The sequence below is a fragment of the Hemibagrus wyckioides genome, linkage group LG04 (genome assembly GCF_019097595.1).
Source record: "Hemibagrus wyckioides isolate EC202008001 linkage group LG04, SWU_Hwy_1.0, whole genome shotgun sequence".
Taxonomy (NCBI): domain Eukaryota; kingdom Metazoa; phylum Chordata; class Actinopteri; order Siluriformes; family Bagridae; genus Hemibagrus; species Hemibagrus wyckioides.
In genome coordinates this window covers 6,985,698-7,011,161 of record NC_080713.1, presented here as the reverse complement: position 1 = coordinate 7,011,161, position 25,464 = coordinate 6,985,698, and the positions used below count along the sequence as shown (strand labels likewise).

At 39.5% G+C, this 25,464-nt stretch overlaps 1 protein-coding gene across 4 annotated transcripts; it reads right to left on the bottom strand.

The window, feature by feature from the left end:
- Nucleotides 1–85: 85 nt before the first annotated feature.
- On the bottom strand, nucleotides 86–23,889 carry rasgrp4 (RAS guanyl releasing protein 4). Of its 4 annotated transcripts, none has more exons than XM_058386875.1 (18): nucleotides 23,347–23,889; nucleotides 22,754–22,893; nucleotides 15,990–16,165; nucleotides 12,683–12,788; nucleotides 12,336–12,398; nucleotides 12,121–12,249; nucleotides 11,491–11,632; nucleotides 11,004–11,177; nucleotides 7,896–8,012; nucleotides 7,187–7,462; nucleotides 5,430–5,510; nucleotides 4,437–4,541; nucleotides 4,186–4,295; nucleotides 3,041–3,191; nucleotides 2,848–2,884; nucleotides 2,623–2,757; nucleotides 2,197–2,384; nucleotides 86–1,084 (listed from the first exon to the last, which is right to left on the bottom strand). In XM_058386875.1, the coding sequence occupies exons 2-18, from the start codon at nucleotides 22,849–22,851 to the stop codon at nucleotides 974–976; spliced, it is 2,199 nt and encodes a 732-aa protein (XP_058242858.1). In that variant the 5' UTR covers nucleotides 22,852–22,893; nucleotides 23,347–23,889; the 3' UTR covers nucleotides 86–973. The 4 variants fall into 4 exon arrangements, with proteins under 4 accessions (XP_058242858.1, XP_058242860.1, XP_058242861.1 ...); XM_058386874.1 differs by having other exon boundaries at nucleotides 87–1,084; nucleotides 15,990–16,168; XM_058386877.1 differs by lacking the exon at nucleotides 22,754–22,893 and having other exon boundaries at nucleotides 15,990–16,168.
- Nucleotides 23,890–25,464: the final 1,575 nt, after the last annotated feature.

Genomic DNA, 25,464 nt, shown 5'->3' with positions numbered 1-25,464 from the left:
CTCTATAAAAACTGGGAAAAAATCGGCTTGTGTTATCATTCAGCATTTAATGCAACCACACAGTGAAACAAGTCTCTCTTTTGTTTTTGTTTTTTTCTTTTGAAACAGTCATGGCGGTTATCTGGCAGTGCTATATGGTGGAAAATACTGTAGATTCATATTAATAAATTCTCAATAAATAAACATCTACAGCCTAAGTTCGGGATTTAGTTAGACGGACATTCAAGTCGGAAACATACATTCGGTGGAATGTTGTTAGAGGAACAATAAAAAAGACAAACAAACAAACAAACAAACAAACAAAAAAAACACATCGAGTCCACCGTGTTCGTTTCCAGAATTCAGCATTGGCACAGTCGGTAGATTCAGTAACCTTCTTCCCAACTCTGAGTGAAACAGTCATTGCATAAGGCACAGTGATGCATAATGGGAGTACAGCACCAGCCGACGTGGCTTTTTGCCAAGCCAGAGCGATTTACATTCCTATGCTACGGACGAGGACATCCACACATCCCGATGTAATTCACAGTACAAGACACGTGTCAGTGTGAACACAAAAAAACACGAAATGTCAAACTTTTTTGGTACACATAAACACACTTATGGCAGTAAGCACCTTTTTTTTTCCCCCTGTGGGTGGTGTAGAGATGCATAGGAATGCCCTTAACTCTTACACGCAGGCAGTAGTGGTGAAAGCAGTGCTCTGGTAGTCCGCCTTTTGTAGAAACATTCATTGATATTCACGTATATTGGCAGTGGATGCTGGTGAGGATCTCTCGGTTCTGTTCTCGTCCAACATGGCTCTGGAGGTGTAGCTGAAATCACGATGGTCCCCACATACATTAATGCATCGGTACAAGGTGTGTGCACAGTTCAGGTCTTTTGTTAATTGTAATGAAATGTGTGTTCAGTGTGTTTTAAACAGTTTTTTCTCCAATACTAAATGTAAGAGCAGTCTCTTTTTGTCGCCGGTTCAGTCTGGCTCCTTGCGTTTGTCTTTGTTTAACTGGAGCTCCTCCATTTTCTCCTGGAGGAAAGAGCTGGGTGCAGATGAACCTCTCATTCTGATTGGCAGTGTGGCACTCTGGAACAATACAGGGGGAGAGAAGATTATTTTAAAGAAGCAGTTTGTCATTTTTAGAAAACTATGCTGCTTGCATTTCTTAACTAGTCTCATGTTGTTGATCAATTTGGCTGCTCCCTATGTGTGTGAGGGGTCACCACAGTGGACCAACTGGTCCGTACAACAACTTGGCACAGGTTTTATGCCAGATGCCCTTCCTGATGCAACGCTCTAATTTTATCCTGGCTTGGGACCAGTACTGCATCCAGTGGCTGGGGATTGAACCTGGGCCTTCCACATGGTAGGTGAGAAACCTACCACTGAGCCAGCAGTGCCCTTAACTAGGCTCATGTGACATGTTAAAAAGAAAAAGATAAAGGTCTAGCAACTCTGTTATCTGGGTGAGGAGACCATTTCAGGGCCAGAAAACTCAACAGAAGAAGCTAGACGAATATAGAATAATAAGAAATCCCTCCTCAGTTTTTGAAAGCATCTTTGATATTACCATTTATATTTCTAGCAAAGGAGATATTTGAACATTATTACTTTTTATGAAATTCCATTGAAATTTTACCCACGAATGGAAAATCAGCCAATCATGTAGCAGCGGCACAAGGCATAAAATCCTGCAGATATCAATGTTCACATCAAACATCAGAGATGATAATCTCTTGGGATTTTCTAGAGATTACAGAGAATGGTGCAGAAAACAAAAAACATCTTGTAAGCAGAGGATGTGCAGGCTGAGACTCCTCTTTGCTGATGATTGGAGGAGAATATCTCTCAGAATGCACAACACATGAACCTTGTGGTGATGAGTTATGAGTTACAACAGCAGAAGAACACACGGGGTTCCATTCCCGCCAGCCAAGAATGGGAATTCAGAGGCAATTATGGGCACAAACTGGACATCAGGTTTTCTAATCTTCAACTGTCCAGTTCAACCTCTTGACCTGTATCTGCATGATTTTTTGCAAAATTCGGGTTTAAATCTGTATATGGATACAGATAAACCTTAGTCGTCCTTAATATTGACAGCAATAATTTTTCCTTTCATGCTCTTTGGACCACCAGATGAAATTTCAGAAAAGCTGAAATCTATTATTTCCCAGTTTAGATGTCTTTTTTTGTACCTTCTCAGTAGGTGAGAGAGTTTTGGAATGGTGCAGGTCTTTGCGGTTTGTCACCGGTGTCCACACTCCCGGGTCTGTCTGAGTGGAGCGGTCCGACAGCGAGGAGTTCTCTGCGATGCTCTGTGGAATGGTGTGACTCTTGGAGTGGTCAGGTCCATGGGGAAACACAAACGTTTCTTCCTCAGAACCTTATTGGATAAAACAGAAACACATCAGTTGGAGGAACGGTTTAGAATTATGAGTTTTGGACAAAGAATCCTAACATTGTTCAATGGTTTTAAATGTCTTCGGGAGTGTGTTTGGTACTGTGGGTATCATCAATGTTTGATGTTAAAAAGTCGACAAAATTTTTGCTAACAAATTCAGCACCATCTTTACAGAGGTAACTGTTTTGTGTACTGTTTATGATATGGAAGAAAAACTCACTCCAGCTGTTTCCCTTTGTCCTCATCCCGGATCCTGGGCCTGGAGTGCAAGGACAGGAGCCTCCAGAAACCTGGAACTTCATACACTCCATCCCCACCAGGTCTTTACAGTGCTTATGGCAGTTTACCCCACAGTCTAGAGAGCAGGAGACAGAGAGATGTTTGAGAGATATGATTTTGTTTAGATGTTTTTATTTTAAAAAACTAGAAATGTATCAGATCTTACCTTTGCAGTGGTAGCCTTGCTTTATGACTCCCCATAGCTGATGGACAAAAGATAAAAAATGATATGATCAAATGATACGATTTTTATAAATGACACCAACTTTAACTTTATTAGGTGAAAAATATAAGCAACAATTAAAATCATCGACATGCTTAGAACAAAAAGAGAGACACAACAAAACCAAAATACTCACGAATCCTCGGCAGGTGTCGCAGAAGGTGGGCTTCTTGTACGTCATCTCATGGAAGTTGTGCAGGTTGTGGAGGTTGAAGCCCAGCTTAGCACATACTGACATCCCTCTCATGAAATAGGATGTGATCTCCTCTCTGCTAATCTCTCCTTCCCTGTGGAGAGAGCAAAGGAAATACGAAAACATATTTACATCTGGGCCAAAATCAATGATTACGGTTTGTTCATCAAGAACAACTTCATGCAAAGCAAAAAAAAATCATCCCAATTCAGCTGCTTGGTTAAATAAATAAATAAATAAATAAAATAAATGATAGTTTCTCAATATGAAGAAAGAGTTTCACATGGGTTCCTACATTCACTGCCGAGCTTAGTCAACTGTATGTAGTATTTCCTATGATAGGATTAGTAAATGCATTTTTTTCTATTGGCAGATAATTTTATGCATTTATTTTTAGAAATACCCCAATTGATTTGGATCAAATATTTAAAAAGAATTTTAAGATTCCTATATTAGGTTTATTCGATTCTTATGAAGAAACACTAGATCAAACTGATTAAATTCAAATATCATACTTTTGTATCGTACTCGCATGTTCTCTATCGAAAGTGTATGATGCAGCAGCACTTTATTCCTTCATTCTATCTAGCTCTCTCAGCTCCACTAGATAAGCTTCCACAGCTTCAAATTTCATGCTAATAATGGCGTCAGTGCTCATCTTCTTGTAGAGTGCTAACTAGCTGAGCTCTTAACTCAGAGAAACTGTGTTATATCACTACATTGCAGTCTGGAAGCAGTAGCTCTATGTTGGATTTCTCTTTTAGATGACTAACTATGAGTGAGAAAAGAAAGTCTAGTTATTAATTTACTTTACTTTAATTTAATTATTTTATTTTATTTTATTTTCTGAGATAAAAGCAAAATATGAAAATAGAGCACCAGTCAACAAATTAGCAAAGCACTAAATCTATGAGTTTTATCCTGCTTAGAGTTAAACCTAGCCTTTTATTTAATCATTCAATGCTGGATCACTGACATTGGTCCAAAATTGTAAATCTTGTCCAAATGCTGAAACAGAAATGTCATGTGAGGCAGAAAACTACATAACAGAATAGCATCAAATGCTAGTGTTCAAGAGTCCTCTGTACCTGTCACTGTCATGAGTGCAGAAGGAGAAAGGGAAGTTAGCAGCTATCTTCTCGAAGTCCTCCAGAGAGATGTAGCCGTCCATGTTCAGATCGTAATTCTTCATGATCGACTGCAGAGGGAGACAGCGAGAAACGTTTCGAATTTCAGCTCGGAACATGTTGTACATTGTGTAAAAAGGAAGTGAAAGAGGGCAGACAGGAAGTGCTGCTGGAGTACTGTCACCAGCACTGCGCAAGTGCTTTTAACTTACGTCCACCATCTGCTTGACGTGTTTGGAAATGGTGTCGGGGTCGAGGCGTGGAGCCACACCTGACCCCCATTCAGCGACCACAGGGGGCTTTACTGGGGTTACAGGCTAGAATGACACAGAAAGAGAAAGATTAGCAAAGAGACGGTTAAGTTAAAAGATCATATGAGCCGAGTTTCGTTTCGAGAACAGCAGTCGCTACAAAGTTGGCGGAAAAAACACTGCAACGTGCTGTGCTACGCGTTTGCATGTCACACACAGACAGAAGGTGTTAGAAAAACGTTCGTAAGTTATAAGGCCTGTAACTCAAAGCGAAAGAGATAACGATCAGTCGCCTGTAAGCTCTTCGGCACTTTTCTTGTGGTTTGCTTTGAAGTGTGTATGCATAAAGAAGAACACGTTACTTACTGTACCCATAGTGCACTGAGGGATACTCCCTCTAAGCAGTTCACGCACAAGGTCAAGACATTTAGCATGAATCACAATATCCACTCCGGGCAAAAAGAATAAATATATAAACCCAAAAAAAAAAGGACCAAATGAGTCAAAATGTTAACATATGGTTTCACACTGTGTGGTGATCTCACGGCTGAGGTGACATTTCTCTCACTGAAAATAGGTGAGGTATCCTTTAACAATCATGTGTATGTGTCAGATACACAATGGTTAAGGTGTTGGTGTAGATCTACAAGTAAAAAAGCTGGGCTGAATGTGAGACTAATAGAACAATAAGTGGATTCATGGCTTATTTAACAAAGGAGATCGATAAGGTTAATTTATTTTTCCATTTGTTAGCATTAGTTCCTTTATTTTTGGTTTTATTTCGTTTTCTTTATTTATGTTTTACTTTAATGTTTCTTTTAAGGAACTACAAAACTCTTAGGCGACATGTTAAGACAGTGTTTTCTCCGTAAATATACCTAGAAGTGCTTTTATAGGTATGCTTGGATCCATTATAGCAGATTTCCTAGCTTTATGATCCTTTTGTTAACATACCTGTATTTTGGGATTCTTGGGTTCCTTGGCATAGGAGAGCTCGTAGATCTCATCCTCGGTGTAGTACAGGTCCAAGGAAAGCTGCATGCACACACACACACACACACACACAGGTCAAAATGAGTTCAGCAAAGGCTTTACCCTTTTCTGCTTCCTACACTACATATATTACATAATCTCGCTCCCTTCAGATCACACATCTTTTTATCTGCTTTTATCATAAAGACTGAGAAGGTATTTTATGCCACTGGATTTTTACATATTTTCCAAACACCTCTGTTAAATATTATTCACTATTTTAATTGAAAGCGATTTTTGTATGAGATGATGGCTTGGTCTAGGTTTATACCAATGTTATTTCAGTACATAAAACTCGTCATGAGCCACGTGTCATAACTTCATCGGTTGGAGTATTTCAAACAATGCTTTTTACAGCATGTAATGATTTATAGTTCCACTCTCCGGTGTCACTCAGAAGAGGATGGGTTCCCGTTTGAGTCTGGTTCCTCTCAAGGTTTCTTCCTCATTTTGTGTCGGGGAGTTTTTCCTTGTCACTGTCGCCTCTGGTTTGCACATTAGCAATCTATGTCTACATCCGGATTCCTGTAAAAAAACGCTGTTTTGGGTCAATGTCTATTGTTAAAGGTGCTTTAGTAAATGAAATGAAATTGCATTTGGCCTAGCTTCAGTACACTGGCCAATTTTGCTTCACATCTGATATATTTGATTGAGGTTATGTTGGGAAGAAATGGTGTACTATGCATCATACTCATACTAAACTCTATCCAAAGGCAGCATGTAGTACACTGTTGGTGAAGCAAGAATATTTAGTATACACACTGGCTAATACTACAAGTAGCAAAAACTATTGAGAAGCCTCAATATTGATACTGGTATCAGATATGCATGCCCTGTGCTTACTGTCATTCTCATAAAAACACTCTATCAACTAAAATACCAACACTACAAGATGAGATGTGACATAAAACTAAAGTACATTGCCGATCTAATGGCATGAAATGACAGCCATCCGGATTGCTATTTCAGAATTAATCATAGTAATCAATACGGAGCAGACTGCAAAGTGCATCAAATAACATAAACCTTAAACTCATGGCAGGAACCCATACTGCAGTAAATCATTCTCTTTTCCACTTCACCTCCAAAAATGTAGCTAGCTAATGCACTTCATTTCATCTCAACTAGCTAACAAGCCTAGTAACCTAGTAAGTATAGGGCTGATATTTTAAACTGCTGACACATGAACAACGCTAAATAAAGCGCCAGTAAGTGTCTGATGCTATCGATTATCAAATTGAAAGACTGCACTGGAGTGTGATTGAAAGCAACAAGTTGCTAGTCTGCTAGTTTTTGTTTCATACCACGGCTATGCCATTGACTGACTACTTCAGCCTTGTCTTCCTCTGTCTTAATACCTCTAAGAATCACACATGAGCAACAGAGTGAGGCAAAAGACCAAAACAGCAAGACGAGTAGAGCTGGTGGTAAAAATACCGCTTCAGGTTAAAAATAAACCCAGCTGTTGTTGGCTCAACAGAGCAGCCAGGTGTACTATATGTGCATAGAAATGTTTGTGTTGTCTATTTTGGGCATGGTGCCATTGAACTGCCCGTGTATTTATAACAACACCATGGCTCATGGCGTGACTGATACAAACACTTCCAGGAAGGGACTTTTCAAGTTGTACCACTCCAGTCTACTTTCCTCTTCAACACTTAGTAGTTTTATTCCCTCACCGTGAGCAGGTGCAGCAGGTCCTTGTTGGCTTCGAAAGGTGGCTTGCACTTGTGGATGGCCAGCAGATCGCTGATGTTGCTGTACAAGTGCTGTAGCTTTCCCAGGTTGATCTTGTCACCCTCTAGGTAGTCAGGAAGTGCCTCGTTCAGAGAGATAAGATCTTTAAGGTGTACACCCAGGATGGGCACTTTAAAGCCGCTGCACTCGCTGTACACTCGTCTGTAGTTAGTGTAGTTACTGTAGGAGGAGAGCAACTCCGTGAGCTCGCTCAGTGCCTGCAGACAGAGAAGAGTATTCTTATTTAATATAGCAATTGCTCCACCCAAGGACTGAGTTGTATTTACGCCAGATCCTAACTTCGTGATCCCCCCCAGTTTGGTAAACTGCACCTTTAAAGTGTTATCCACCCCCTTCTGAATACATGAGTCCAATGAAACCCATGATTGGCTAGTGTCACTGTAATTGACAGGACACAGGGAGCCTGCCATCTTGCCTGCCTCCCACCTTGATATGTACAAAATGTTTACACCACTTTGTTGCTGAGCTCTTGAAAGTAATTAGTCAGAACGGGATCACTGTTCTGTACCAGCAGCTTTAGCTACAGTAATTCTGATCACAGCTTTGTGATTTGTGGTGTGTGTGTGTGTGTGTGGCTGGGAAGCTCCAGAATTGTCTTCTGTGGGAAAAATTTTGTGGGATTGCACAAACCTTGGTGATGTCAGAAGAGAGTAGACTGGACGTGTCTTTGAGTCGGGAGATGGAGCTGTGACACAAACCGCCTATGACTGCCATAAGAGTGTTGAAATTCTGCAGGGACCTCAGTTTCTGCTCACACACACACAGAGAAAAGGGAAGAATGTTGTTCAGTGCTTACAATTCTTATTGTACGTCTAGTTGCTATGTGTGTTATGGGGTGTTATAGTTTGCACACACTGCTTCCTGTACATTTTGCTTTTGAAATGTTCAGGAAGTTTATGTAAGAATTCACCATAACAGGAACATGGTGTCAGAATGACATATTTATTTAATTACTAACCACTCACATCATGACACACCAGCTCACCAGCTTCCTATGTATTTGCCCAAGTTTGCATGTCAACACTGCTATGACTACATGCTTGTACTCGCATAGTAAGGCACAGCTACTGCTCAAGGGCACAACTTAGGGCTTTCTCAATGACATCACTTCCTGTCATCCAGTGACTAGTAGACCATGACAGCGGTCAAAAACATAGTATATGTTTTAATTGAATGGGCGTTGGCTTATCAGTAATAAATCAGTCATGGCTGATTGTTTCCATGATATTAGAACTCCAGCAGCACCGAAGTGACAGTTACTTCCTTACTGATATGCCAAATCAAGTGTCTTGATGGAATATCATGTGTCAACCTTTTCCTGAAAATACCTTCAAGGTTCATTTCAACATTTTGTTCATTACGCTATTGAAACACATATTAGGCATTACTGTATATAAGGACAGTCACTGTATTATTGCTTAATATTACCGAGTACTGTATATAAGAACACTCATTGTCATGTTTTACATTATTGTAAGTAAGAACTTGCTGCATTAGTACTGATTACTGTATATAAGAACCCTTGTATTATTACTGATTATTGTATATAAGAATACTCTTACTATTACTCATTACTGTATATAACAATACTGTTACTATTACTCATTACTGTATATATGAGCCCTTGTATTATTATGCATTACTGTATATAAGAACACATGTATTATTTCTCATTACTGTATATAAGAACACATGTATTATTTCTCATTACTGTATATAAGAACACGTGTATTATTACTCATTACTGTATATAAGAATACTCTTACTATTACTCATTACTGTATATAACAATACTGTTACTATTACTCATTACTGTATATATGAGCCCTTGTATTATTATGCATTACTGTATATAAGAACACGTGTATTATTACTCATTACTGTATATAAGAATACTCTTACTATTACTCATTACTGTATATAACAATACTGTTACTATTACTCATTACTGTATATATGAGCCCTTGTATTATTATGCATTACTGTATATAAGAACACATGTATTATTTCTCATTACTGTATATAAGAACACGTGTATTATTTCTCATTACTGTATATAAGAACACGTGTATTATTTCTCATTACTGTACATAACAATACACTTACTGTTACTCATTACCGCATATTAGAACACAATATCATTTACTCATTACTGTATATAAGAACATTCGCATTATTGGTCATTACATTATACAAAACTAGGTGTACTATTATTCATTATGGCATATTAAAACATGATCTATTATTACTCATTACTGTATATAAGAACTCTTGTATTATTAGTCATTTTTGCTCATTAGAACATGTATTATTACTCAATACGGTATATAAGAGCTTGTGCATTATGAGTCATTACTGTATAAGAACATGCCTAGTATTACTCATTATGGTATATAAGAACACTGGTGTTATTACTCATTACTGTATATAAGGACACGTGTATTAGTACTCCTTATTGTCTTCAAGAACACTTGTATTATTACTCATTACTGTATATAATAACGACTGAACTAAACCTACACCACATAATTATTTCTGGAGGCTTATTCCACCAGCCTACATTTGTCAAGTGCTTGATTTCCTGGCGACCTGACTTATCATGTTATAGTCGAGATTAGCATGAAATTCCGACGTTTTGGAATCATCAACCACTATTATTGACTATCAATACTTTCTAACTTAGACTGATTGGTTTGGATTTGATGTATGATGGCATTTCACCGCATCAGCATTATATGAGATTCAGATATCAAGCACATGTACAGTCAAAATGTCATAACACGGGACTATGTCATAACTTTCTGTCACATGACTCAGGTTTTGCGTCAAACTGACATTAGAATTAACGAAACTTATGCAGGTCTAATATAATTGTGAATTTCCCTTTGGGATGAATAAAGTATCCTTCCTATCTATCTATCTATCTATCTATCTATCTATCTATCTATCTATCTATCTATCTATCTATCTATCTATCTATCTATCTATCTATCTATCTATCTATCTATCTATCTATCTAATTCCAGTAATCATTAAAAGAAGAACTAAATTTTATTAAACTAAACAGAAAACACAACACCCATCTATCCATCACATTTACACATACTATTTAGAAATGTCAGTCAGTCTATCATATAAGTCAGAGTACCTGAGGAAACCCCCGAAGAATAGAACAACTTGTACACTCAGGGTGGAGGAGGGAAAGAAACCCCTAGCTCTGTAGGTGTTAGCCAAACATGCTAACCACTAAGCCACCATTCCCACCAGAAAAGTAAATTAAAAAAAAAAATCATAAACAAAATATGAAGTGGACAAAGAAAAGATTTCTGTTGTCTCAGTTTGTTGTGCAACCCTCACGTGGCTTCCAGCTAAGTGTGGAAATGATGACTGGCAGTAAGAAAGCATGTATGCATGTTTCATGGGCGTTACACAACATGCAGTGTAGCTTCTTCTATTTCTCGAGAAACATTTGAGAGAATGGGGAACCAATCATACATGGGTTTTTTAAACTAATAATTTAACACCAAATTTGACAGAGATGTTGGATGGTTTTGTCTTATTTATACAGTCACTGTGCCTTTGTACTGTAACTAGAATAACTATGATCGCTATTTTTACCTAAGAAGAAAATGATTGTCCTCAGGTATGACGCTAATGTGCTAACTAGTGAGCAATAGTGAGTAAAACAGCCTAAAGATTTGGCTCCTGTGTGTATGTATTGTGTTGGTCGATGTATACCTGTGCTACATGAATGAATTTTGTGAAGACTTCAGCCCTCTGCTGTGGAGTGTGTCTGTTGAGAATCATGAGCTGGACCCACTGCGAGACACCGTTACACAGCATGACGGAACGTTCCAGGGCCGGATTATTCCTCACCGAGCCATGCACCATGTAGCTGCGATAATCCAGGAACTAAGACAGTAAATGACACACAATTGGCAATCACACACTCAGCTACACCTCATACAGAAACCAGTCATAACATGACTAGAGTTCTCAGTAAATTCCAAATTCAGTACTTGTTAGTCGCAAGTTTCAATCACCTCAGCACGAACGAATGTCTGAGAAATATATCAGTTGTCAGACATATCGAAAAGGTCACTATTAACATTGACTTTACTACTATGATGCAATGTTTATTCTGTGCTGTGTAACAGTCTGTGTCTGGAGGAAATCCTCAAGGTGTGAGCAGGTGTGGTAAGTGTTTTAAGGTCTGCCCACGCACTGAAATGCTGCAGAAGTTTTTGAACTCCAGGTAACTCAGGTGCTCGGCCATCTCGTCAGCCTCCATGTGATCGAACAGCAGAGACACCTTCCTCTTCTTCACCGAAGGAGAGGGAGCCAGGCAGATATCTGCAGGAGGATTGCTGCTTTCAGAAACAGAGAACAGAATGAGAAAAAAGAATTTTCTTTTTAAATGTTCTAACACAAGGATTATTTCAGAGACTGGAGAGCAAGTAATAAAAAACAATGGGGTGTGCTGTTATTGGTGTGCTGTTATATTCAACAACATGGTAGCGTGTTCTGGTATCACCCAGAGGTGGTTTATTTTCCTGTAATAGAATGTCCAGAAGTGACAAAAACTAATGCTCATTTTTACCATATCTATGACACAGTCTGAAGTCAACAGCCCACTCTTTTTTTTATATAATGCATAATGTAATTTCAGAGTAATTTTAGTCATACTGCACATTTTCTTAGTCATTTATCAATACATCTAGTGGTGGTGTTTTCACAATTTTAACTCTATTTCCATGTCAAAAGCTTGAGGTGAACTAAAACTGTGATAATTTGCTTTACCATAGTGTAGCTATATATAGATTGCATGCAGTTAATAAAGTTTGTGCTCACTCACGGGTATGGAGTATCAATCAGCTGGCAGTGGGAGTCCTTTTCAGCCCTGACTAGAGCGCACATATTCCCCATGACCTCCTCTAACATGGGGTCCGTCTCAAACATCAGAGGATAATGAACTATCCAGTGCCTGAGCGAGAAGATGGAGTGTAAATATGAACACAATGTTCTGTTAATCTCAATACACTTTCAGTGTAAATGTCTGAGAATACTGACCTGATAAGCTGGCAGATCTGAGGCCTCCTCTGTGCTCTCTTCTCCATGGGACAGTCCTTGTAGGTAATGCCTAGTCAAGGAATCGTTGTAGAAGAACAAGGACACACACCCTTATTGCTACACACCCTCAAAGGAACCAGTCTACCAGCACACTTATTTGTAAATATCTCCAAACAAGGCAGCACTTGTTTTATTGTTTTGGAGATTAGATGCCATGTGATGCTCAGTGTAGCTAAATACTGTATACGTCCTGACCAAGCACAGTAGTATTAAGTTGTAAAGGCAGCCCTCGGGGCACTTATATAAGATGCTGTTCTGTGGGTAAATAAACAGTCAATAAAGGATATAGAGAGAGCAGTTTATGGGCGAAGATGTGTGATGGCACAACCCAGTTGTGCATCATCAGAGTCATGTTGACCAGCTGCATGCCTCGGATTAGCTTCCCTTCAGAGTCTGCAACACACAATGAAGGTAATTAGCACCATTTTAATTTAAGCGAATTCAAGACAGAGGAAGAGGAAGAAAGAGAGGTAATAAAGCAGGACAAAAACATTCCCAAGTTCTAGCAAACGAGCAGAAGTCTAAGACAAAAAGGGTTTCAAACCAGCGAAACATTTCAGAATAAAATATAAACCCTGTACAAGGCAAAAGACAAGAATAACATGACAAAATATTAACACATGCTAATAATTTCCTGCAAAGTGAGCGCAAAATCCATCTTTCCCTATAATACGATTACATCATCACTGGACAAGAAAGACCCAATAAAAAATAGTCCAAAGACAATCTTCAGGCAAAGTTTGACATTTGACTGAGTTCAGAAGACTGTGATCGGTATTGTGGTGACACGAGAGACACTATATTTCACGATAGATGACAAGATAGTAGAAAACCCTTATACAGAGGACGTGACAACGATTCAGTGATAATGGACTATATACCACAACAATACTGAGATCTGAGAAGGTGATTTCTCAGAAGGTGAATAGTTTTTATAACAACAGCACTGACAGCAGTTCGGGCTGCAAGGTTTACATTAATATGCATTTTTCAAATTAGGTGTATGATGGTTAAGTGTTCTGTGAAAGTTTAACATTTTTGGAAGGAGTCTCCAGTGGTAGCGCTTTGTAACAAACTGTAAATTGAAGCTTTCTGAAATCAGTCTTCAGGATTAACATTAGTAGCAGCTAAGCTGCTCTTTCTGTTTTATTGTCTTCAAGCAAACAAATAAAAGGAAGGTTCATACACAATGGAAGGAGAGTGAAAGTGAATTTCACTGTGCTAGACAGACAGTTGGACTGTGAAAGTGAATGTCATTGTTACTAGACAGACAGCACTTACTGAAAGTGAATGTCATTATGTAGGATAGACAGTGAGACTGATTGTCTTTATGGTAAACAGATAGACAGCGAGAGTGAATGTCATTATCGTGAACAGACTGGTGCACAGTGAGAGTGAATGTCATTATCGTGAACAGACTGGTGCACAGTGAGAGTGAATGTCATTATAATAGACAGACAGTGAGAGTGAATGTCATTATAATAGACAGACAGTGAGAGTGAATGTCATTATAATAGACAGACAGTGAGAGTGAATGTCATTATAATAGACAGACAGTGAGAGTGAATGTCATTATAATAGACAGACAGTGAGAGTGAATGTCATTATGATAGACACAGTTAGACAGTGAGAGTGCGGGTCATTATGAAAAACAGACAGTTAGACAGTGACAGTGAGGGTCATTATGATAGACAGACATTTAGACGGTGAGAGTGAGGGTCCTCATGATAGACAGACAGTTAGACAGTGAGAGTGCGGGTCATTATGATACACAGTTAGACAGTGAGAGTGAGGGTCATTATGATAGACAGACAATTAGACAGTGAGAGTGAGGGTCATTATGATAAACAGACAGTTAGACAGTGAGAGTGAGAGTCATTATTATAGACAGACAGTGAGAGTGAGTGTCATTATTATAGACAGACAGTGAGAGTGAGTGTCATTATTATAGACAGACAGTGAGAGTGAGAGTCATTATTATAGACAGACAGTTAGACAGTGAGAGTGAGGGTCATTATGATAGACAGACAGTTAGACAGTGAGAGTGAGGGTCATTATGATAGACAGACATTTAGACGGTGAGAGTGAGGGTCCTCATGATAGACAGACAGTTAGACAGTGAGAGTGCGGGTCATTATGATAGACAGACAGTGAGAGTGAGTGTCATTATGATAGACAGACAGTTAGACAGTGAGAGTGAGGGTCCTCATGATAGACAGACAGTTAGACAGTGAGAGTGAGGGTCATTATTATAGACAGACAGTGAGAGTGAGTGTCATTATGATAGACAGACAGTTAGACAGTGAGAGTGAGGGTCATTATGATAGACAGACAGTGAGAGTGAGGGTCATTATGATAGACAGACAGTTAGACAGTGAGAGTGAGGGTCATTATGATAGACAGACAGTTAGACGGTGAGAATGAGGGTCATTATGATACACAGTTAGACAGTGAGAGTGAGTGTCATTATGATAGACAGACAGTTAGACAGTGAGAGTGAGGGTCATTATGATAGACAGACATTTAGACGGTGAGAGTGAGGGTCATTATGATAGACAGACATTTAGACGGTGAGAGTGAGTGTCATTATGGTAGACAGACATTTAGACGGTGAGAGTGAGGGTCATTATGATAGACAGACAGTTAGACAGTGAGAGTGAGGGTCATTATGATAGACAGACATTTAGACGGTGAGAGTGAGGTTCATTATGATACACAGTTAGACAGTGAAAGTGAATGTAATTTAAAAAACAAAGTTAGACAGTGAGAGTGAGTGTCATTATGGTAGACAGACATTTAGACGGTGAGAGTGAGGGTCATTATGATAGACAGACAGTTAGACAGTGAGAGTGAGGGTCATTATGATAGACAGACATTTAGACGGTGAGAGTGAGGGTCATTATGATAGACAGACAGTTAGACAGTGAGAGTGAGGGTCATTATGATAGACAGACATTTAGACGGTGAGAGTGAGTGTCATTATGGTAGACAGACAGTTAGACAGTGAGAGTGAGGGTCATTATAATAGACACAGTTAGACAGTGAAAGTGAGGGTCATTATGATAGACAGACAGTTAGACAGTGAGAGTGAGGGTTGTTATGATAGACAGACAGTTAGACAGTGAGAGTGAGGGTCATTATGATAGACAGACAGTTAGACAGTGAAAGTGAGGGTCATTATGATAGACAGACGTTTAGACAGTGAGAGTGAGGGTTGTTATGATAGACAGACAGTTAGACAGTGAGAGTGAGGGTTGTTATGATAGACAGACAGTTAGACAGTGAGAGTGAGGGTTGTTATGATAGACAGACAGTTAGACAGTGAGAGTGAGGGTTGTTATGATAGACAGACAGTTAGACAGTGAGAGTGAGGGTTGTTATGATAGACAGACAGTTAGACAGTGAGAGTGATGGTCATTATAATAGACACAGTTAGACAGTGAGAGTGAGGGTCATTATGATAGACAGACAGTTAGACAGTGAAAGTGAGGGTCATTATGATAGACAGACGTTTAGACAGTGAGAGTGAGGGTTGTTATGAAAAACAGACGGTTAGACGGTTAGAGTGTCATTATGCAAGGTAGACATACTGACCAAAGCAGTGCAAGCAGCGCTGAATGAGCTCGTCCAGACTGGCAGCATGTGTACTTGCAGGCGTCCGGCTGGGGCTATGCAGCGCCCGGCTGATCTCCTGAGAACTGGGACAGGTCATCCTCCTCTGCACCGGCCTCCTGGTCTTCTTCATGCTTCCTCCTTCCTGATGTGATTTCCTACTGATGAAGAGAGAGACAACAGTATTATTTATTTATTTAGAAAGCGTCCCTTTACAATGACTCTATTCTGCCATGCGCTTCTGTGCACCAAGGTAGAAAGAAGTCAAGAGAGCAGGCCAAGAGCATATACGTTTCATTTTAGGTGTTCCAGCAAGAGGCTAGAAGGGCAGTATAGTTCTCACAACCGAAAAAATGATGTCTTTTAAGGTCACCCAAACTCATTCCATAAGGCTTAACTTTATTAATAATAACTTTATGAATAATACATTGCTTCCTTGCTTGGATTGACGACTCAATAAAAATATGAGTGAAAAGAAAGGCACAGAAACAAAGCTCTTTTTTTGTAACCATCAAGAAATCCAGTTTCTATGGAAATGCAAATAAGAACTGGACCGACCCCTTCCTCCGCAAATCTAGTATCAGGTGTCCTAGATTTGCATATTTGATCTTTACTGGCGCTTATGTTTTCTTTATGTAGTTTAGTATGTAGTAACCATGCACAATTAAATCAAAACACTGAAGAGCTGCTGTGATGGATAATCAGGTGTGTGCTTATTAAATTAAATCTGTGGCAACTAACAGAGATTAAATGCTAATTTCTCAGTAAGAATGGCAGATGATGCAGGGTGTACTTTCATGTCACACCGCACTGAAGCTGTAAACTCAGTCTGTGCTCCATTTGTTGCGCTTGGTTTAGGGCTTGTGTTTCACTTTTAGTTTTTAGTTCTATCAGGTATAAAGTAGGCTTGATCGGACGTTATCTATTTCAAAGTAGCAAGCGGTTAAGGCGCTAGCACTACTTTAGGCATGAAGATTAACCGAAGAAAACTGTGCTGACCTGTGCAACTGAAACGTGCAAGCCTTTTCTCAGCGCCTCAACTATCTGATGATTGTGGCTTCACCTTCTGATCTGCGTCCTGTGCTCGGAGAGGTTGCATGAGTATGTGCATGTACACATGTAGTCAGTTTCCATTACTAGCCTTTTAGCTAAAGTTTTATACGCATAAATAAGAAAGCCTGGATGGATATGCTTTAAATAAAATAAAATAAAATAAAATAAAATAAAATAAAATAAAATAAAATAAAATAAAATAAAATAAAATAAAATAAAATAAAATAAGATAAGATAAAATAAAATAAAATAAAATAAAATAAAATAAAATAAAATAAAATAAAATAAAATAAAATAAGATAAGATAAGATAAGATAAGATAAGATAAGATAAAATAAAATAAAATAAAATAAAATAAAATAAAATAATCTAGCATACTGATAAAGAGAACATGTCGTGACGGTTTATAGAAAACGACTGGATATAAGGAGTCTTTCCTTCTGTGTTTTTGAACTAGTGCCCTAGACATTATTCCCAACACATTGCAAGGTCATTCTGCAGCAGATAGTCTACATCCCTACTGTCTCAAATGGTGCCCTAGTCCCTAGAGGTGGCAAAGTCATTATTGTGATTGTTGACCAGCTAAGAGTCTAAAGGACACCCTAGTTCCTAGAAACTGCAAAGGTACTTTCCTAGAGTCTCAAAAGGTGCTCTAGTCTCTATTCCTTCACAAATCATTATGGAGATACATTGAATGCATTCCTATTAATCTAAATTGCCCTCGAGACCTTGTTACATTTTTAAATGGTGGCCTAATCCCTATTATCTTAGTAAAATTCTGCACCAAATCGGCCACATAAAGTGCCAAAGTTTATTTATCCTAGATATTGCAAGGTCATTATGGACCTTCTGCACCAGCTAGTTTTCTTAGCAGCACCATAGTCCATATAAGCTGTAAATGAGACCCTGAACCAGCTTGAGTGCGTTCTTTGTGTCCAAAGTGGTGGCTTAATCAACATCATTACAAGGATTCTGCACCAGCTAGACTCTATTCATCTATTGTTCCAAAAGAACCTGCACTATTTACCTGTAAGTTGTGAAGCCAATGTAGGGCATTCCTGTAGTGCTAACTAGAGTTCCTATTCCTTGCAAATCGCAAGGTTACTAGTTATTACAACTACACAATGAAGAGTGCACGACATAGTGCACTTAAATATAGTTACAGAAATGACTTATAATCACACTATCTGATGTCACTCAGATGAGAATGAGTCTGCTTCCTTTCAAGGGTTCTTCCCTCTTATTACCTCAGGGAGTTTTTCCTCGCCACCATTGCCTCTGGCTTGCTCATTAGGCATCAATTTAAATAGAAATGTTACATCCGGGCTTCCATTAAGCTGCTTTGTGACATTGCCAATTGTTATATAGCACTGTGCAAATACAATTGAAGCAAATCGTATAATGACTGAATGTTTGCTGGTTCTCGGTTGCCGAACTCATATTGCTGTTACACCTTTATGACATCAGAGATATTAGCAGTTAAACTCCGGAAACATGGTTGAAATTGTATCCAGGATAAAACAGACAGATTCGGTAAGTATGCATGTAGGAACGTGTGTGTGTGTGTGTGTGTGTATGTACCAGCATGGCATGTGTGGTTTTGTTTACTTCAATATTTGTCCTGATCATATCCACATTACTGTTTTGGTCATAGCAGTGCACTGTTTGTTGTCACTGCTCGTGTCCCATCACCTGCCTAGAGTCACAACATAGCACCACACACACACATATACACACACACACACACACACACACACCATGAGGTATCGGTAGTCACAATGTGTGAATGTCACTTTGCAAAAAAGCTGTCAGTGTTAGATATACGCACCCTTCCTCCTTCTTCAAAACAAAAAGTCGTACACTTGCACATATTTGTTTGTCAGTGCTGTGACTAAAACTTCTGCCCTTTTTTGTGTAAATACGTGTTAGCTCTACACTTCACTTCTGAGGTTCCGATTCAGAGGTTCTGTCATGTACTAAGGCTGCCGGATTATTGTTATTCTTTTATTTAAATACTCCAGGCGTTTATGCTTTATGCATAGGTGATTAGTAATGAGCCTGTGTTTTACTACTGAGTCAGGCACAGAACATTTGCAGTAATGATACACTTGATCACATAAATGAATAAGGAACGGAATCATTATTAAGCCTCTGAATCATCTGGTTTATATATATATTTAGACACTACACAGAATACGCATCATATCATTACAGACTCCCTTGCACTATACACCCTATAGGAAGTATTTAAGTTGTTGAAAGAATACCTACATGCCATTGCACAAATTGAAAACATATGCTTGAAGTAATGAAACCTAGTATTTGGGATTTCATACATCTGATAAAAGATAAAAATTGAAACGGTTTTCGAACCAGGAAACTCTTTCTAGCAAGTCTAAATGTGTACAGCTTGTGATTTCTGGCAAAGATTTGTAGCAGCACTACGCCACGTCTTTGTATCACTCTATTACCCTATACATTATTAACGTCATGTATTATTAATCCCCTGTCGTTTTTCAGTCTCTGACTTAGATGACTAAGCATCAGCTTTTTAAAAATGGAACTCCTTCCTGTATGCAGCCCATTCTCTATTCACATACTACACAGGATACACATGGAATTATACATACGCTGAGAGTCTGTTTAAATATATACTACACAATGTATGCTCTGTACACAGGATATCACCCAGTGTAAATATCATGTGACCTGGAATCCATAAACCTAAATTTTGCACTTGTCTTCAAACTTAACTCTCTAATTAATATATTTGTTGAAAAAAGAGTGGAGTATCAAGTGTACTGGCAAATGGTTCGATTTTGATTCACTCCTCACACACTGATACTGTTTTGTTTGTTGTGTAGCAGGTAACAGCAGGTAGAACAGATAAAGGCTTCTCTAAAAAGATCAGCGTGTGTGAGTGTGGTCAGGCGTCATGGCTGAACTGACAACATATACAGGAAGTTAGCTGCGTGTGTAGAGAAGTGGGGACAATTTCTTAGAATGACCAACCCCTTTCTCTCTCTCTCTCTCTCTCTCTCTCTCTCTCTCTCTCTCTCTCGCTCTCGCTCTCGCTCTCTCCAACAGCACTTGCCAGAGTTTTCAATTCTCAATTCTTCTCTTCTCTCTGCTTAGACTCTCACATCCTGAAAACATTCACACATACACACTCGCTTTTAAGGCTGCGTTTTTTAATCGGCCTACTGTCTACATATTTACTTTTCATTAGCACGTTTATCAGTATTGACACAAAACAGGCACACGCCTCGCCCCACTGTCCGTTCCACTTTACTTTCTCTTGATCCTGAACGCCGGAGAAGTCGAATCCCATGCAAAATACTTCATTTCATATTTTTGTCCCTAATTTGCATGAACCAACAGTGCACATAGACGATACAGGTAGGAAGACAACACTGTAGTTACTGATCACGCAAACACAAACACACGCCATAACGCACTCTGAATATGCAAACGTGTTCGGGATGTGTTTACGTGTAGGTAAATGCTGCTGGAGGTTCTCAGAACCAGGCTAGAAAGCCCTGAAGCACTAATGCACAGGGTAAGAATTCAGTAGGCTGCCATATTTGAGATTGCAATGCTATGTGTGTATGTCTGTGCATGCAAGTGTTTCAGCCTTATACAGCACCTACTCAGTCTCACACACTTTCTCTTCCTCTCCTTCAGCACCCTTGCTCTATTCAGGTCATTCAGAAAACAACTTCTCCTTTTTTCTTTGGAAATCCCCCCTCAACACTCCCCTCTCCTCTTCCCTGACACAGAAGCTGGTGTTTTACTCCCAGTTCCTGGCTGCAGCTTTGGCAACATCCCCACACACGCACACACACACACAGACACACAGACAGGAGTCAGGGGTTCTTTTCTCTCAGTAATTGATTAATTGATGGTAGACTCATTTGAAGTGAGACTCCACACACACACACACACACACACACGAGTCAGGAGTCCTTTTCTCCTAGTAATTGATTAATTGATACTAGACTCATATGAAGTGAGGCCCATTTGAATTGGTCTCATTTTATATCACACACACACACACACAATCTAACTCAAATCTAGTTTAGTATCTACAACTAGTTTACAACTTGATTGACTTGAAATAAACGTCTCGTTTAAGTGCTAAATAAAAACACGCTGAAGAACACAATAAATAGCCGACTTATTTGTACTAAAATATCTCCAAAGTGACAGATAATCAATGGAAGGCCTTGATTAAACCCATGACCAACTGCATTGATTAAACCCATGGCTCTCAAATCTCTCTCCAGGAACCCCCAGGGATCCATCAAGAGCTGACAGAGTGTCTGTGTTTTATATGTAGCTATTAGATTTAATTATAATGTAACGATCAGTGTTATAATAATAGAGTTCTTACAGTCATTAGTTAAAAAAAACTTGGTGGAATGTTCAGGATAAAAACAGATGGTTCATTTTAATACCGCTTCTGAAAGAAATCCATGTTTTCGGAGAAATTTTTTTACGGTTTGAGGAGTGAGATTCTTGAGTATCCTGAAATACATGTGCGTCAACTGAAGTACAAGAACGCAAACTACGTACCAGCTAATACGTCTACGTAATGCATATCCACAAACCGGAAATGTGCCAATGCCACTGCACTTTGTTAAACCACATGTCACAAATCATGGTGTCAATCTTGGCTTTAACCCCAGATCTGTCGCCAGGAGTAGCTTTTAGTAACTTGGGAAAATTTCTAAAAGTTAAATCATCCTTTCAGTTCAAAAAAAAAAAAAGTCTGTTGTATGTGTTTGACTCATGACGCTAGTAAACAAGTGTTTATTGTGTGTGTAGTTAGTACAGATAGACTGTTATCCAGCACTAAGATGACACGAGCCGGTTTAACCTGGAAACTCCCAGAATCCATCAGCGAGTCCTGACATACCAGCCTCACTCTTATAGCTCCATACTTTTCCTGTTAGTCTTCTTCTTCTTCTTCTTCTTTAATTAACTCTATAACTTACATAAACCTATGTTCAATCTGAAGCTGTCACAGCCTTCCACAAAACATTAGGTAAACTTCCTCTATTCCAGCTTTTAATGTCAAAACCTGGCACTCATTTGATTTCTGTGCTCTGAAATGCACTTCTGAACAGTATCATGGTTTGTGCTTGTATACTGATGCCATATATATTGAATTATGTTAACTAGACTGCCTTTGTTTGTTTTTTAATATGCTTTGTAACGCAAATGGACTTCATTCTCGCTGGTCGCAAACACACTCATCTACAAGTGAAGGCCAACTCGGTATAATTTCAACAGATGTAATAAATTCATCAGTATGTTGAAATTATATTGTAATACTATATGCAAGAACCGTCAGTGAACGTACGAATATGTGTGTCCTTAATTGTACGGTGTTAAAACTGTGAAAATGTGATAATGCATATGAAATAGATCATCATGACTTAATTGTTTATATCGCAATACATGTGATTCCACTTCCTAACTAGTGCTCTTCATCGCTGGTGCTGATAGTATCATGTATCTAGGAGTGCAATGACTGTCATTTCCCAGCAATCAGATAAATGCACACAGAGATTGCGTGAAAAGACACACATCATGACTGTGAATCTTTAAACGCTGATGTTTTTAACTTTTCACGCTGAATAGAATTTTCGAAGTAAATTCAGCAGCCACTGGTGGCTTGCAGCACTCACTGCGAGGAGGTGTTGCTGGAGCCGTTCTGCTGTGTCCAGTGCGTGACGCAGAACGATGCCTTCTTCCTCACTTTACGGAGATCTTCACGAAACGACATCGCCTGGATCTCAAAGCCGAGCCCTACGGCAGGAGTCTCTATCTGCAGCAGATGACGGCAGCGAAATGTTAAGTTCAAAAGCGACTCTGATGTGAAATCCCCTCTCGACAGATCACAGATAACAAACTCGATGATTCAACACAAACGTGTCAGATATGTAAATCTACACATCTTCACTACAGAAATGTGTTTAAAACAACTTTAAATTCAGAACTTTTTTCTCGGGTTTAAGTCTGAGAAATAAGTGCTGTTTTTTCTGTGACACCGAATTGAGAACTGAACTGCTGTAATTCTAAAGAATGCAAAGGGAAGCCACAGCCTTGTCTGGTAACCACAATTATCGTGCTTCTTTGCACTGCACTGCAAAGGCAGCTCTAACGGACCTCGCAAAAACACCACACAGAAAATGGTAATGCTGCCAAAACTATTTGCGCTGACACATAACCTGTAAAAAGCACCTGTAAGAGCTGAGAAAGCAGGGAAGGACCCTGTTACCTTTTGGTTTCTTTTCGAATCATGGCATAAGGATGATCTTCTCCCTTCAGAACTCCTGAGCTGGTTCTCTGGATGAGTAAGGGCATCTGTTCACAAATCCTGGGGCCCTACTTTCCCATTAGGCTGTTCTGTCGATCGCTTGGCTATGACACTGTGTTTATGTCCACAACAGAGACGCTGAGGCCAACCTCTCTCTCTCTCTCTCTTCCACTATGTTAGAGGATCTCTCTGTCCTGTTCAGCAACTCCGAAAGCCAGACCTGTACACTAACAGCTGCAAGACCTCTCTCTTTCTCTCTCTCTCTCTCTGTACCACACCTCTACCTAATTGAGTAAACAGCAGAGCGAAAACAAACCAACCAACCACACAAAAAAAAAGAAGAAGAAAAACTCCCACTCAAGCGATGACAAGTTCAGAGTGGTGAAAGACTGTCAGCGAAATAAAGTGTGTCAAGAAGGGAATCTTTCAAAATGAGCAGCAAGCTAAAACTGGTCAATGCACACACGTCCCTATTTCCAACACAAGCACTGGCTCTGACAGATAAGAGAACTGTCAAGTGCATGAGTATGTGTGTGTGTGTGTGAGTGAAAGAGGGAGGGCAGGACTGCTAGAGACAAAGCAAGCGGGTGACTAGAGAGCTCTTGTGAAACACGGCAGAGTGAGCATTGTGAATTAAACATCATTAAAAAAGACAATTAGGAGAGGGTAGTGAAAGGGGGAGGGGGAGAAACAGATAAAGGAGTCCGAACTCAATGTGTGTTGGCGTAACTATTACTGAGACTGACGTATTTACGCGCTGTGCTTTTTCCTAGCCCTGAGGGTACAGGTAGACCATCCGAAAATCAGCTTGTTAAGAAATCACGGCTTGCCTCTGCTTGTTTCATCGGTGCTTTCTGATTCCTGCATTTCACATTTCACAGGCCACACTTCGCTCCCTTTCACGCCACCTTACCTCTTTTTTAAGCCTCTTTATCTATCAGTTCTGCTCTAACAGGGAGCCAGTGTGTCTCGGCCATGTGCAGCTGTATGATGAACTGAAAGACGGCCTTGTTCTGAGCCGAGGCCACAGGAGCTGATAGGAAAGCCTGGTGTGTCCGTGCACGTGAATGCTGTGGGAACCTGGGTGTCTGTGTGTGTGTGTGTGTGTGTGTGTGGGTGTTTGCTCACAGGTGGGACACCCAGCCGGACTGGTGTGGGGACGCTCCGCATGTCAATTCTGAATAAATGCACCTTTTCTTTTCACAGTTCTGCTCGATCCACAGCTTTGGTTATTCAGACATAACAGGCTAAATTTTTTTTTTAAAGCAGATGAACCATATAAATGGTCTCTATCAGTCATTTCAATTTAACTGAAAAAAGATGACATGTCTCTATAATCCATGATAACCAAGCCGTATTGCTATCTGTAGTCTTGGCATGAAGAGTCACTCATCTGGTGACAATTTATACGACAGATAAAAAAGACAGATAAAAAAGCTACAAACCTCAACATTCCTATATTTACAGTTGCCCTTGTTCATTTTATACCAATACAAAGTCACATGAAAAGACACAAAGGCTTCATCCTTAACCCTACCTTTTAATCTCCATATTAAAAAATAAAAGCAAAATTCTGATTTATACAAATTATGTACAGTGGAGGTTTAACCAGTGATAAGTGTAAGCAGCCAGTTTTAAGATTTTCATGGCATTACTTTGTTCCTATACTTAAAACCAATTAGGTTAAATCTTCCTTCTACTTTTACTTTTATTTTCTACATTTAAAAGAAACAAAGCTCTACATGGGGGCACAGTGGCTTAGTGGTTAACATGTTTGTATCACACCTCTGGGGTTGGGGGCTTGATTTCTGTATCTACCCTGTGTGCACACTGCATGCATGTTATCCACATGCTTTGGGGGAGTTACCTCCAGGTTCTCTGGGTTCCTCCCTTAGTCCAAAGGCACGCATTGTAGGCTGTTTAGTATCTCTGAATTTTCTGTATTGTGTGCTAGGATAGATTGGCACCCCATCCAGGGTGTTCCCTGCCTTTGGCTCTTAATACCCGAGGATAGGCTTCAGGCTTCCTGTGACCCTGTGTAGGATAAGAGGTAGAAAAATGGATTGATGGATGGATGGA